At 37.4% G+C, this 14080-nt stretch overlaps 3 protein-coding genes and 1 long non-coding RNA gene across 12 annotated transcripts; 3 read left to right on the top strand and 1 right to left on the bottom strand.

Annotated features, from left to right (window-relative positions):
• The first annotated feature begins 1358 nt into the window (after window positions 1–1358).
• Window positions 1359–3673, top strand: LOC137747453 (protein LATERAL BRANCHING OXIDOREDUCTASE 1). Its single transcript, XM_068487563.2, has 4 exons — window positions 1359–1872; window positions 2192–2439; window positions 2604–2934; window positions 3060–3673. Exons 1-4 carry the CDS (start codon window positions 1642–1644, stop codon window positions 3294–3296), a joined length of 1047 nt encoding a protein of 348 aa, XP_068343664.1. The 5' UTR covers window positions 1359–1641; the 3' UTR covers window positions 3297–3673.
• Window positions 3674–5604: 1931 nt separating this feature from the next.
• On the top strand, window positions 5605–7957 carry LOC137747454 (protein LATERAL BRANCHING OXIDOREDUCTASE 1). Of its 8 annotated transcripts, none has more exons than XM_068487564.2 (5): window positions 5605–5836; window positions 6239–6481; window positions 6723–6970; window positions 7049–7376; window positions 7467–7957. In XM_068487564.2, the coding sequence occupies exons 2-5, from the start codon at window positions 6251–6253 to the stop codon at window positions 7707–7709; spliced, it is 1050 nt and encodes a 349-aa protein (XP_068343665.2). In that variant the 5' UTR covers window positions 5605–5836; window positions 6239–6250; the 3' UTR covers window positions 7710–7957. The 8 variants fall into 8 exon arrangements, with proteins under 8 accessions (XP_068343665.2, XP_068343667.2, XP_068343668.2 ...); XM_068487566.2 differs by having other exon boundaries at window positions 5608–5748; XM_068487567.2 differs by having other exon boundaries at window positions 5635–5748; window positions 6227–6481.
• A 1174-nt stretch (window positions 7958–9131) lies between these two features.
• Window positions 9132–10751, bottom strand: LOC148698875 (uncharacterized). The gene is made up of 2 exons (XR_015960202.1): window positions 10615–10751; window positions 9132–9323 (listed from the first exon to the last, which is right to left on the bottom strand). It is a non-coding gene; the product is annotated as an uncharacterized LOC148698875 (long non-coding RNA).
• Window positions 10752–11484: 733 nt separating this feature from the next.
• LOC137748348 (protein LATERAL BRANCHING OXIDOREDUCTASE 1) lies at window positions 11485–13974 on the top strand. Of its 2 annotated transcripts, none has more exons than XM_068488492.2 (5): window positions 11485–11859; window positions 12233–12490; window positions 12732–12979; window positions 13078–13396; window positions 13487–13974. In XM_068488492.2, the coding sequence occupies exons 2-5, from the start codon at window positions 12257–12259 to the stop codon at window positions 13724–13726; spliced, it is 1041 nt and encodes a 346-aa protein (XP_068344593.2). In that variant the 5' UTR covers window positions 11485–11859; window positions 12233–12256; the 3' UTR covers window positions 13727–13974. The 2 variants fall into 2 exon arrangements, with proteins under 2 accessions (XP_068344593.2, XP_088546209.1); XM_088690083.1 differs by having other exon boundaries at window positions 11652–11859; window positions 12218–12490.
• The last annotated feature ends 106 nt before the right edge of the window (window positions 13975–14080 follow it).

Genomic DNA, 14080 nt, shown 5'->3' with positions numbered 1-14080 from the left:
TAATTAGATAATTAGACTCGCTCCTAAAAACCATCTATATTTTTGGACCTAGATCTAAAAGCCCCAAATTAAAATTATTCCCCAAGTCGAGATTTCCGTTGTTTTGAATATTTAGTCAAATATATCACCTACATTTCTAAACCAGCATAATTTTATATGCAAAGAGTTGAATACGTCGACCATTATCTAGAGATGATAAATACTTAAACAGGATAAAGCTCTTTCTTTTGTTTTCTTCCAAATTGATGTGCTTTCAAAGAAGTGAAAGCCATGAACGCAGATCTTTAAGTTGCAGCTCAAATTACAAAACCTTGCTAAGATGGAGTTATTAGGATCTAAAACCGTCCAAGAGGTACTCATCCAAGGGGAATAGGTGCCAGATAAATATATCCGTAAAGTTAAAGATGGCAAAAATCCAATTTCAGTGTCTTCGTGGGGTGACAAATGGGTTCCACGTAACTCAACAAAATTCCAAATTGATCATCATTGATGATCTCATCAATTTTGGAATCGTATTAAAAAGACAAGGAGTTGTGTAACCTTTTCTCATCTTGTTTAATCTGTTTTAGTGAAAGTTAATCATCATAAAATGCCACTTTAGCTTGTATTGTTTTGAAAGGGATCAGCACTGGGAGAGAATTACGTATAACTATTACCCCCCGTAACTCTATCGTGTGTTATTGACATGAGATATCACAATGATATTGAAAAGTGTAGATAAATCTTCCGCATCCCCATTTTGGGGTCTGATACCTGTATTTACAAATGCAATAGATTTTTATACATCTATTTTCTGTCTCTATTAACTTCGATTTATTTATTTTCTTCCGATTGAACGAGCACAAGCAGAGGTGTATAAAATCATCTCCCTATACAGAACTCGAGATTTCCATTGTTTTGAATATCTAGACGCCACCAAACAGTCAAATATGTCACCTACATTTCTGGAAAGGGATCCTCATTATCCCTTCCACCAAATCCATCAAGGCCATAAATTCGGACATTTGGAATTTGATCAAACGATTAAAGTTATTATAACTTTTAAAGTGAACTCCTGTTTGTAATCATTTGATCAAATTTCAAAAGCCTAGCTTTGTGACCTTAGTGGATTTGGTGGAAAATATCCGGAGAGGATCTCTTTCCTACATTTCTAAACTTGCATAATTTTATAGGAAAACAAATGAAAATGACTTGAAAACTTTGAGTTTTAATAATAAAGATAAAATAAAAGGTAAAGTAAATATTATCTGGTTTGATTTTTTAATGTAAAAATACGATTTTTCGTTAAAGTGAATATTACTGTCGATTTTTCGTTAAAACTCCCTAATTTTATATGCAAAGAGTTGATACCATTACCTAGAGATGATAAATATTTAAATAGATTAAGGCTCTTTTAGCATCTTTTTTTTGTTTTCTTCCAAGTTCATGCCATAATCAAAAACTTTTTATATTTTTAAAAATAAAGTAATCTTGTTTTACATAAAAAATATTTAATTGTGATCATACGATTTTTGATAAACGGTTTTTGTGCCCTCGGATCCCAAGGAGGGGTTCCGAGAGAATCCAAATCCCCTTTCAAAGAAGTGATAGCACCGAAAGCAGATCTTTAATTCGCAGCTCAAATTACAAAAGCTTGCGAAGATGGAGTTATTAGGATCGAAAACTGTCCAGGAGGTGCTCATCCAAGGGGAACAGGTGCCAGAGAAATATATCCATAAAGTTGAAGATGGTGGAGTCCCAGTCCCGGATGCTTCTGCTGCCCAATTGATGGATGTTCCAGTTATTGATCTTGCTCTCCTCGCAGCTTCTTCAATATCTGCCGATGAACTTGAGAAGCTCAGATCAGCTCTTGCCACATGGGGTTGCTTCCAGGTCTCAACTATTCAAACAACTTGTGCTTTGAAACAATTTAAATCTCGTTTGATACCATTTCGTTTATACGATTATTGCAAATCATTTTGGTGTTTGTACCATGTGTCGTTCCTATCTCGTTCGAGTTTGAGAGGGGCAATTTCTGCCTTGCAACTACTGAAGAGCTAATCTCACACAATCCTCGATCTGATAAAAAGAAAAATCATGTTATGTTTAGAGGTTGCTTTAATTAGTTTGGTGTCTCAAAACAAATTCTGCATTAAAAATATTTTAAAGAGTATGTTTATTGTCAATCATGCTAATTAATTTGGTGTTCCAGGTAATAAACCACGGTATGTCGCCGGAATTCCTAGACGAGTTCCGAGAGATTACAAAGCAGTTTTTTGCACTTCCAGTGGAAGATAAGAAGAAGTACTTGAGACAAGTCAACGACATTCAAGGATATGGAAACGACATGGTTTTTTCAGAGCAACAAACACTGGATTGGAGTGATAGACTATACCTTTCTGTGTATCCACAAGACAACCGTAAGCTCAACTTGTGGCCTGAAAACCCCAAATCTTTTAGGTAATCAACTTGTCTCTGTTGTGCAGACGTGTGTTATGCAGTTGGCCAGGGCAGTGCGTCCACCACCTAAGACTCTAGTTCAAATTCCTCTCTCCGTAGATTAAAGTAGTTTAAAATACCGTCTTTGGCACAAATCATGTTAATGTTATTGAACATTATTTCAGGCAGACTTTAGACCAATATACCATGGACTTGCAAGTGGTAACAAAAACTGTCCTCAAGGCCATGGCAAGGTCATTGGATTTGGAGGACAATTGCTTTTCCGACCTGTATGGGGGAGAACAAGGGAAAATGGACATCAGATTTAACTTTTATCCTCCATGTCCAAGGCCTGATCTCGTCCTTGGTGTCAAACCACACGCAGACGGAACCCTAATCACCCTTCTCTTGCAAGACAAGGAAGTTGAAGGTCTTCAATTTCTCAAAGGTGATGAGTGGTTTCGAGCTCCCATTGTTCCTGATGCGCTTCTCATCAACGTTGGTGATCAAGTGGAGGTAAATCAAAATGTTCTCAACATTATGTATTTTGTGGCAAGAAATTTTGGGCGTAACAGTCACCATAAGACGTGGTGTTACTATTCTACGTGTGGTTACATAAGTTGTTGTTTGTGATGCCACAGATACTGAGCAATGGAATATTCAAGAGCCCTGTACACAAGGTGGTGACAAATTCCGACAAGGAGAGGATATCGGTGGCGGCCTTCTGCATACCAGAGTCGGATAAAGAGATTGAACCTTTTGAAAGGTTGGTCGACGAGTCAAGGCCAAGATTGTACAAGAAGGTGAAAAATTATGTTGGCATCTATTTCGAATACTATCAGCAAGGGAGGAGACCAATGGAAGCAGCAAAAATGTAATGTGTAACGTTACTCCCACGAATAAAACTTATAGTTGTCAACATGTTTTGTCAAGTGCTTTTCGCAATCTCATTTTATAGCCATACACTCCTCTCATAGCATGTGGAACGATTGAATAAATGAAGAGAAGATTTAATGGCAGACATAGGCAGAGCCACTAAGGGATCAGAGTGGTTCTGAGCCCATTCTAATCATTGTTGAAGAAATTTTTAGCAACCTCAAGTTTGTAGTTATAGAACCGTGAGAAATGGGTGGGGAAGAAGATGAATTCTTCTTTTAAAGAAGTTGAGTCGAACGATGTTATGTCTCATATTTTTGTAACTGTTTTGTTTGTTTTGTCTTTATGATTCAGTGAAACTCAAGGATGGATTTTAAAATCGACTTTAATATTATTTCTAAAGCAACCTAATCAACTATCATTTGCAGTCCTCCTCTTTTCCCTCTTTTTTTATTTTTTCTGCCAAACGACTAACACCAAATTTCTTTGTATTTTCTTCATTAATTCAAAATTTTTACAGGTTACCATGCTATCTACCTCCCACTTAGTTGTATTATACACTTCTTTTGATTTTTTTTTTCTCTTAAATTTAATGGGTATTTCGGTTTTGTGAAGATTACTTCAATTGCTCTTGTTATGAGCTTGAAATTTTTTTCTCAATACATATATGAAAGATCCTCTCTTACAAAGAATTCTAGCTCCACCACTGATGGCAAAACTAAAAGAAAAAGTGCATAAGGAGAAAACGAGAGGGAAAATCACTACATCTATCCAATCGCATTTTGTCATATGGGATTACACAAGTTATGTGCTTACCTTTCGAAACAACTATTCTTCTATGAACATGACATCAGATATCAATAATATTGATAGTGAACATGATTCTAGTAAAATGTAGCAACGTGTTATTAGTACATTATCAAGAAGAACGCCGTTTTATGCTTGTATTATTAATATATGACTGTTAACATCATCAATGTATTTTCTTCTTACACTAAGGTTAATAATAATAATAATGATAATAATTAAGGATTTCGTAGGAGTTGATCTAGTTCATCATTTTTTGTTTGACATATACAATGAAATTGATTGAAAAGGCAGCCATCTTGTTCTATCAAACTTCAGTGAGAGACCTTCTCTCCTTCTGTGAGAGTTTCTTCCCCCCCCCCTTTTAGTGAGGCCTTCATCTTGTCCACCTTCTCAAGCGTCAACTCTAGCTTTGGCTGGAATCGGTTGCCACTTTTCCCTTTTTTCTTCTATTTTCTCCTCTTTTCCCCTTCTCTGTCGTGTCCTCTTTCTTCTGTTCTTCTTCTTCTTTTCTTTTCGCTTCTCCAGATGCTTCTCCTTTTTTTCTCGTCTGACATGTAATGTTCTTCATCTCTCGTCGGTATACCTCTCCCCATCTCTTCCTTAGTCTGATCTTCAGCCATAGTTCCTTTTGAGTTCATGTGTGGAGTTAGGGTGTTTTTTCTGGCTTGGGTGTTTCCCACACCACCACGTTCTCCTTGCTGTTTACCGTTTTCGACAATGTTGCTTGTGGGTTTCCACGAGTTTCTTACTGGTAATTGGCTAATCCTTTTTTGGTGCCAACTATCTCCTGTTAATGATTGTGATCTGGTTGCTGTTCGAGGTTGGCAATGGTGCCTGAGGCGGCAATACTTGGTGATGGCTGACGTTTCCAGAGGCTGGCTTGGATTTCTATCGGTGGAGGAGACTTTTGTAGAAGCTTCTCGGTTAGTTGTTGAGTGTTTTTTTTGGGCTTCACTGTTGTGAGGTCTCTTTCTGTTTTTCTGTTGGTTTCAGCCCTTTTTTGGTTGTGTGTATTTGTAAGTTGGGCCTTTGGTTTGCTTGTAATTTTGGGCTTGTTGTTTAATAAAAGTTGAGTGAGTTTTGATTGTTGTTTTGCTACGGTCAAACTTTTTCCAAAAAAAAAGAAAAAAATGCAATGAAATTGAAAGGGATGATAGAAACTTTACTTCTGAGTAATTGGAGAGTTGCTGCCCATTCAAATTGGTAAGGCAATAACTGCCAAAAGATGGAAAAAATCTCCAGCCCGTTACGCAAAGTAGGGCAACTGAGTGGGTAATAATTCCAATTGATCATCATTCATGATCTCATCAATTTTGGAAGAGAAATGCTAAGGATTGTTTGGAAGTGGAAAATTTAATAGACTATCTTTCTCCTTATGTTTTTGACACAATATTTTATAATATTGGCATAACAATTGACGTGAAATTATGAGGTATCCGAAAGTTCATGAAAAGTCACTGACAGTTTAAGGTTAACTTTCGTGTCAATATTATAAACTTTGTATTAAAAATATAAGGTGGATAGAGGATTCAATAAAAAATCTCAGTTTGAGCATTTCCAGCAGCACTCTCTACTTTATATAAGGCATGATGCCTTCTGTTTCAAAGACGAGAGAGCAACCGATTAGGAAAAGAATCGAGAGAGGTAAGGAAGCAGCAGCCCTGATCTTTTGATCCTTCTGAGCAAATTCGATATTAGTGTTACTTTTGTGGATTTTGAAAGAGGAGATTTGGTATGTAATTTCATCTTCTTCATTTTTTGTTTGAGGGAGAGTTATTATTGAGTGTATGTAAGTTTTGAGTTTGAAAGTTAAACTCTAGGTGATCTTCATTATTTTATTAGTATAATTTTCTCGCCATCCTTCAATATACGCGTATACCCAACCATTATAAATTGTTGTATGTTTTTAAATTATTTGTTTTATCATTTTTTGTTTTAAATGTTAGTTTATTAATCCCTTCATATTTCGCGCTTTCGCACAACATTCATAGCATTCAAAACATATTAGAGACGATAAATATTTAAATAGGATGACTCCTTTCGCCTCTTTCTTTTGCTTTCCTTCCAAGTTGATGTGCTTTCAAAGAAGTGAAAGCAACGAACGCAGATCTTTAATTTGCAGCTCAAATTACAGAAGCTTGCCAAGATGGAGTTGTTCGGATGCAAAACTGTCCAGGAGGTGCTCATCCAAGAGGAACAGGTGCCAGAGAAATATATCCATAAAGTTGAAGATGGTGGAGTCCCAGTCCCGGATGCTTCTCCTCCCCAGTTACTGGATGTCCCAGTTATTGATCTTGCTCTCCTCTCAGCTTCTTCAATTACTGCAGATGAATTAGAGAAACTCAGATCAGCTCTTGACACATTGGGTTGCTTCCAGGTCTCAACTATTCAAACTTCTTGTACTTCGAAACAATTTAGGTCTCGTTCGATGACCGTTTTGTTTATATGATTATTGCAAATCATGCTGGTGTTTGTAAACCATGTGTCAGTATCGGTCATCTCTTGTTCTAGTTTGAGAGCAACCGCTACTGAAGAGCTAATCTCACCTAATCTTCTACTTGATAAAAAGAAAAGTCATGTTGTGTTTGGAGGTTGCTTTAATTAATTTGGTGTTCCAGGTAATAAACCACGGCATGTCGCCGGAATTCTTAGACAAGGTCCGAGAGATTACGAAACAGTTTTTTGCACGACCAGTTGAAGATAAGAAGAAGTACTTGAGACAAGGCAACGACATTCAAGGATATGGAAACGACGTGGTTCATACAGAGCAACAAAACTTGGATTGGACTGATAGACTATACCTTACTGTGTTTCCACAAGGCAACCGTAAGCTTAACTTTTGGCCTGAAAATCCCGAATCTTTTAGGTAATCAACTTGTCGTTGTTTTGCAGACGTGTGTTATGCCAGTCCGCTGTAACGTCTTTGACACAAATCATGCTGCAGGCGGACTTTAGACCAATTTGCCATGGAGTTACATGTGATAACAAAAACTGTCCTCAAGGCCCTGACAAGGTCATTGGGTTTGGAGGACAACTGCTTTTCCGACCTGTATGGTGAAGAAGGGAACATGAATATCAGATTCAACTTTTATCCTCCATGTCCGAGGCCTGATCTCGTCCTCGGTCTCAAACCACACTCAGACTCATCCCTAATCACCCATGTCTTGCAAGACAAGGAAGTCGAAGGTCTTCAATTTCTCAAAGGCGATGAGTGGTTTCGAGCTCCCATTGTTCCTGACGCGCTTCTCATCAACGTTGGCGACCAAGTAGAGGTAAATCAAAAACGTTCTCGACACTATGAGTTGACGTGATGTTACTAAATTACACGTGGTTTACGTTAGTTGTTGATTGTGACACCGTAGATATTGAGCAACGGAGTATTCAAGAGCGTTGTACACAAGGTGGTGATACATCCAGACAAGGAGAGGATATCGGTGGTGGCACTCTGCTATCCAGAGTCGTATAAACATATTGAACCTTTTGAAAGGTTGGTGGATGAGTCGAGGCCAAGATTGTACAGAAAGATGAAAAATTATAGGGACATCATTATGGGAAACTATCAGAAAGGGAGGAGAGCAATTGAAGAAGCAAAAATATATGTGTAACGTTATGTGACGTCACACACACTCCCCCACGCATAAAATTTATAGTTGTCGAGGTGTTTCTTCTAGCGTAATAAAACCCGCAAGTTTGGCTTGAACTCTCTCGAACCAAAAACTCATAAGATGTTGTAAATTAGAGTGGCTGAAACTTGAAGTTGAAACTTAATTACCTATTGTCTCTGCAACTCATGTTGCAAAGAAATTGTATGTAAATTATGATGATATATTGATATGCATAGCTCCTTAACTAAGTTTTATTTCAACGTTTCTACAATTTACCTTTTTTATTTTTATTTTCAAATGAGAGGATATCGGTGGTGGCCTTCTGCATACTTGAGTCGGATAAAGAGATTGAACCTTTTGAAAGGTTGGTAGACGAGTCAAGGCCAAGATTGTACAAGAAGGTGAAAAATTATGTTGGCATCTATTTCGAATACTATCAGCAAGGGAGGAGACCAATGGAAGCAGCAATTATACAATGTGTAACGTTACTCACACGTATAAAACTTATAGTTGTCGACATGTTTTGTCTAGTGCTTTGTCCAATCTCATTTTCTGGCCAGACACTCCTCTCATAGCATGTGGAAAGATTGAATAAATGAAGAGAAGATTCAATGGCAGACATAGGCAGGGCCACTGAGGGATCAAAGTAGTTCTGCGCCCATTCTAATCATTGTGCAAAAAAAATTTAGTGGCCTCAAGTTGGCAGTTGTAGAATCGTAAGAAATGAGAAAGAAGAAGAATTCCTCTTTTGAAGAAGTTTATCGAACGATGTCGTGTCTTATATTTTTCTAACAATTTTATTTGTCTTGTCTTTGTGATTCAGTGAAACTTAAGAATGGGTTTTAAAATCGACTTTAATGTTATTTCTAAAGCAACCTAATCAACTATTATTTGCAATCCTTCTTTTTGCCCTCCTTTTTTCTGTCAAACGATTCACACCAAATTTCTTTGTATTTTCTTCATATAATTCAAAATTTTTATGGGTCACCTTCCTATCTACCTCCGACTTAGTTGTATTATACACTTCTTTTGATTTTTTATCTTAAATTTAATGGGTATTTCAGTTTTGTGAAGATTACTTCAATTGCTCTTGTTATGAGTTCGAAATTTTTTTCTCAATACATATATGAAAGGCCTTCTCTCACAAACAATTCTAGCTCCACCCATGATGGCAGAACTAAAAGGAGAAGTGCATAAGGAAAAAACAAGAGGAAAAATCACTACATCTATCCAATCGCATTTTGTCGTATGGGATTGCACATTTTATGTGCTTACCTTTCAAAACAACTATTCTTCCTTGAACATGAGATCAGATATTGATAATATTTGACACGCCCTAACTCCGATATCCTCAAATATCAAGGTAGGTACGTACTGGCCGACACCCGAGGGTGACAAAGCCATTTTTAAACATGCATACAATTAAAACAAATATGCAATTAGCACAATTATATCAAAACAAGAATGTGTTCAAAGCATACAACTATTAAGAATAATGTAGAAAAATTACTAGGAAAATATACAACCCAAAGAATGGTACCTATACTGAGAAGATTCGAGAATAACTAAGCCGAAGCATCCTGACACCGGGATCATGTGCCTCGAAACTGAACCCTGAGGGGGCGCAAAACAGAAAAGGTGAGTGGACCAAAGTTTATAATAATCCTAAAAGTACTAAAACCAGTCTATTTAAAAACATACTAACTCCCTGTTTTGAAAACATATATAATACCACATAATAGGTTTTATAAAAATCCTAGCATGCCATGTAAAACATTTGTACAACCTCTGTAAATCAAATCTGCAATGTACTCAACTAATGGTATCATAGTTGCCCGAAGGCAGTACCTATCCATCACCTGAAGGTGAAGTTGAATAACCTGTCCATCACCTCAAAGGTGAAGCTGAATAAAATAGTGTACATCCACACCGACACTAGCCGCAGCTAGTGAAGCTGTCCGACACCGCTTTCGGCAGTAAAGCTGTAGGTATAATATATATGCATCATCACTCGCTCCTTCATTATATGTGTCCTATGGCCATAGACATAATACCCGTGGTGTGCGGATGTGCTGTATGATAACCCACTAGCTAAGTACTAAAAACATGCCTCAAAATCTCGTATCAAACATCGAATCTCAAAAGCTCAAACCTTGTTTCATAAATCCATGGCAAAACACATTCATAAAATCCGTAATGTAAATCATAATCATAATCCATAACAACCATATTTCATAATTTATAAAAAGCCATGATTAAATTCATAAATTTTAGTAATATGTAAAGTAGGTAAATCAATATATTTCAATCAACCGTAAATATATAAATTTGGAAAACAATATATAAAAAATACGCAAATCATGATATAGGTAATGCATGCTAGGCCAGTATTTATAAAAATATATAAGTTTAGAAGGGGTTCACTCACCGAATTACGAGCACAATACTTAATAGGTGCCTAATTTTCTTGTTTGTGCCTCAAAATATTTGCACCTATAAAATATGAATTTAAGCATTCCCCATCATCACCAATTTAAAAATCTCACAAATGCGTTTAGAAAATTACCAAGACTTCAATTTAGGAGGATTAGGAACTAATAGTCTTGGGTTTAGGTATTGGGTTTAGGCCCAAGAGATTTGGCTTGGGTCCATAAGGGCTATTAGGCTTAGGTCCTGTTAAGTTGTGGGCCAGGTCATCAAGGTTATTAGGCCTAAATCTAACAAATATAACAGGGCTAAACGGGTTCGGTTAACAAATGGGTCGGGTGGACCCGAGTTAAAACACAGGTCACCGGACCCCTCGAGGGAGAACAACGGGAATTTGATCGGAAAGTCCTCCCGATTCCGATCTAGGTACCAAACTCACTTAAAAATAAAGCTAAAGTGATAGGAAACGAGAGTATACCACTGTAAGTCTGGACCGTGGTCGGGATTGGCCGAGACTTGTCACGTATGTTGCCGGATTCCCTCGCCGGATTCTGGGATTTAGAACACAGGTTGCATGAATAAATGGCGCATGCAAAGGCTTAGTTAGGTTCGTCCAATCTCAAAGATTACAGAAATGGAGGGTTTGTGGTTCGATTTGCAAAGGAAATGAGTGAACTCAGCGAGTAGTGGGCCGGGTTTCGGCTTAAGAAAATTAAAGAAAATATTGGGCCTTAGATTAAAACACAAAGGGCTGGGCCTGACCCAGTGTAAACTAGGTTCTTTTTTGGTAACGGTTATTACAATACTGATAGTGGGATTTGGATCCTCTCCTGAGCTCAAGGGGAGGATCCTCTTGACCAAACAGCGGGAGCCATTGGATTTTTATTCAACAGTTACAAACAGGAGGATCCCTTTAAAATTCTATTAATTATAGCTGTTGAATGAAAATTCAATAGCCCACATTGTTTGGCCAAGAGGATCCTCTCATTGGGCTCAAGTCCTTGATAGTGACGTGTAGTTATTAATACATTATCAAGAAGAAGGCCATTTAATGCTTGTATTATTAATATATGATTCTTATCATCATCAATGTATTTTCTTCTTAAACTAAGGTCAATAATAATAATGATAATGGTTAAGGATTTCGAAGGCGTTGATCTAGTTCATCATATTTTTTTTTTTGACATATTCAATGAAAATGAAAGGGATGACAGCAACTTTACTTTTGATAGTTGGAGAGTTGCTGCCCGTTCAAATTGGTCAGGCAATAGCTGCCAGAAGATGGAAAAAATCTCCAGCCCGTGACTCAAAGTAGGGCAACCGAGTGGGCAATAATTCCAATGGATCATAATAGACTCTTTCTCTTTATGTTTATGGTACAATGTTTTATAATATTGGAACAATAATTGACGTAAAATTGTGAGGTGTCCGAAAGTCCATAAAGAATCTCACTCACAATTTAAGATTAACTTTTGTATCAATATTATAAAATATTGTATTAAAAATATAAATAACAGAAATTCCATAAAAAAATCTCAGTTTGAGCATTTCCAGCAGCACTCTACTTGATACAAGGCATGATGCCTTTTGTTTCAAAGACGAGAGAGCAACCGATTAGGAAAAGAATCGAGGGAGATAAGGAAGCAGCAGCCCTGATCTTTTGATCCTTCTGAGCAAATTCGATATTAGTGTTACTTCAGTGGTTTTTGAAAGACGAGATTTGGTATGTAATTTCATCTTCTTCATTCTTTGTTTGAGTGAGAGTTATCGAGTGTATGTAAGTTTTGGATTTAAAAGCTAAATTCTGTATGTAATCTTCATTCTTTTATTAGTAGAATACTTTCGCTGTCTTTAGATATACGCTTACACCGAACTATTATAAATCGTTGTATGTTTTTAAATTGTTTGCTTTGTCAAATTTTTTTTAATCCTTTCGTATTTCGCGCTTTCGCACAACATTCATACCATTCAAAACATACTAGAGACGATAAATATTTAAATAGGATGACTCCTTCAACCTCTTTCTTTTGTTTTTCTTCCAAGTTGATGTGCTTTCAAAGAAGTGAAAGCAATGAACGCAGATCTTTGTTTTGCAGCTCAAATTACAGAAGCTTGCCAAGATGGAGGAGTTATTCGGATGCAAAACTGTCCAGGAGGTGCTCATCGAAGAGGAACAGGTGCCAGAGAAATATTTCCATAAAGTTGAAGATGGTGGAGTCCCAGTCCCGGATGATTCTCCTCCCCAGTTACTGGATGTTCCAGTTATTGATCTTGCTCTCCTCGCAGCTTCTTCAATTACTGCAGATGAATTTGAGAAATTCAGATCAGCTCTTGACACATTGGGTTGCTTCCAGGTCTCAACTATTCAAACTCCTTGTACTTCGAAACAATTTAGGTCTCGTTTGATAACCGTTTTGTTTATATGATTATTGCAAATCATGCTGGTGTTTCTAAACCATGTGTCAGTATCGGTCATCTCTCGTTAGAGTGTGAGAGTGACCGCTACTGAAGAGCTAATCTCACCTAATCCTCTACTTGATAAAAAGAAAAGTCATGTTGTGTCTGGAGGTTGCTTTAATTAATTTGGTGTTCCAGGTAATAAACCACGGCATTGCGCCGGAATTCTTAGACGTGGTCCGAGAGATTACGAAACAGTTTTTTGCACTACCAGTTGAAGATAAGAAGAAGTACTTGAGACAAGGCAACGACGTTCAAGGATATGGAAACGACGTGGTTTATACGGAGCAACAAAAACTGGATTGGACTGATAGACTATACCTTACTGTGTTTCCACAAGACAACCGCAAGCTCAAACGTTGGCCTGAAAATCCCGAATCTTTTAGGTAATCAACTTGTCGTTGTTCTGCAGACGTGTAATATGCCAGTCGGGTGTAGATTAAAGTAGTTTAAAATATCGTCTTTGACACAAATCATGCTGCAGGCGGACTTTGGACCAATTTGCCACGGAGTTAGATGTGGTAACAAAAACTGTCCTCAAGGCCATGACAAGGTCATTGGGCTTGGAGCACAACTGCTTTTCCGACCCGTATGGGAGCATGGATATCAGATTCAACTTTTATCCTCCATGTCCGAGGCCTGATCTCGTCATCGGTTTCAAACCACACTCAGACTCATCCCTAATCACCCATGTCTTGCAAGACAAGGAAGTAGAAGGTCTTCAATTTCTCAAAGGTGATGAGTGGTTTCGAGCTCCCATTGTTCCTGACGCGCTTCTCATCATAGTTGGCGACCAAGTAGAGGTAAATCAAAAACGTTCTCGACTCTATGTGTTGACGTGGTGTTACTAAACTACGCGTGGTTTACCTAAGTTGTTGTTTGTGACACCGCAGATGTTGAGCAACGGAGTATTCAAGGGCGCTGTACACAAGGTGGTGATACATCCAGACAAGGAGAGGATATCGGTGGCGGCATTCTGCTATGCGGAGTCGTACAAAATTGAACCTTTTGAAAGGTTGGTGGATGAGTCGAGGCCAAGATTGTACAGAAAGATGGAAAATTATGGGGACATCTTTATGGAAAACTATCAGAAAGGGAGGAGAACAATTGAAGAAGCAAAAATATATGTGTAACGTTATGTGACGTAATACACGCTCCTCTGCACGTAAAACTTATAGTTGTCGAGGTGTTTCATCTAGCGTAATAAAACCCTCAAGTTTGGCTCAAACTCTCACGAACCAAAAACTCATAAGATCTTGTAAATTAGAGTGGCTGAAGCTTGAAGTTGAAACTTAATTATCTATTTTCTCTGCAACTTATGTTGCAAAGAAATTGTATTTAAATTATGACGATATATTTATATGCATAGCTCCTTAACTAAGTTTTATTTCAACGTTTCTACAATTTTACCCTTTTTATTTTTATTTTCAAAGGTCAAAATTCGTTGAATTTTTAATCAAAATTCGTTGAATTTTTAATCAAAATAG

The sequence above is a fragment of the Pyrus communis genome, chromosome 2 (genome assembly GCF_041283825.1).
Source record: "Pyrus communis isolate YQ-2024b chromosome 2, ASM4128382v1, whole genome shotgun sequence".
In the NCBI taxonomy this organism is placed as follows: domain Eukaryota; kingdom Viridiplantae; phylum Streptophyta; class Magnoliopsida; order Rosales; family Rosaceae; genus Pyrus; species Pyrus communis.
The sequence above is the reverse complement of the archived record's forward strand: the minus strand, read 5'-3'. Positions and strand labels throughout refer to the sequence as shown.

What these genes read in the sequence shown, in the direction of transcription:
- LOC137748348 (XM_068488492.2), top strand. Translation starts at nt 12,257, where the DNA reads ATGGAGGAGTTATTCGGATGCAAAACTGTCCAGGAGGTGCTCATCGAA. An exon ending in GAAAATCCCGAATCTTTTAG is followed by an intron (nt 12,980 to 13,077) that starts GTAATCAACTTG and finishes ATCATGCTGCAG; the next exon opens with GCGGACTTTGGACCAATTTG. An exon ending in TAGTTGGCGACCAAGTAGAG is followed by an intron (nt 13,397 to 13,486) that starts GTAAATCAAAAA and finishes GTGACACCGCAG; the next exon opens with ATGTTGAGCAACGGAGTATT.
- LOC137747454 (XM_068487564.2), top strand. Translation starts at nt 6,251, where the DNA reads ATGGAGTTGTTCGGATGCAAAACTGTCCAGGAGGTGCTCATCCAAGAG. An exon ending in GAAAATCCCGAATCTTTTAG is followed by an intron (nt 6,971 to 7,048) that starts GTAATCAACTTG and finishes ATCATGCTGCAG; the next exon opens with GCGGACTTTAGACCAATTTG. An exon ending in ACGTTGGCGACCAAGTAGAG is followed by an intron (nt 7,377 to 7,466) that starts GTAAATCAAAAA and finishes GTGACACCGTAG; the next exon opens with ATATTGAGCAACGGAGTATT.
- LOC137747453 (XM_068487563.2), top strand. Translation starts at nt 1,642, where the DNA reads ATGGAGTTATTAGGATCGAAAACTGTCCAGGAGGTGCTCATCCAAGGG. An exon ending in CCACATGGGGTTGCTTCCAG is followed by an intron (nt 1,873 to 2,191) that starts GTCTCAACTATT and finishes TTGGTGTTCCAG; the next exon opens with GTAATAAACCACGGTATGTC. An exon ending in ACGTTGGTGATCAAGTGGAG is followed by an intron (nt 2,935 to 3,059) that starts GTAAATCAAAAT and finishes GTGATGCCACAG; the next exon opens with ATACTGAGCAATGGAATATT.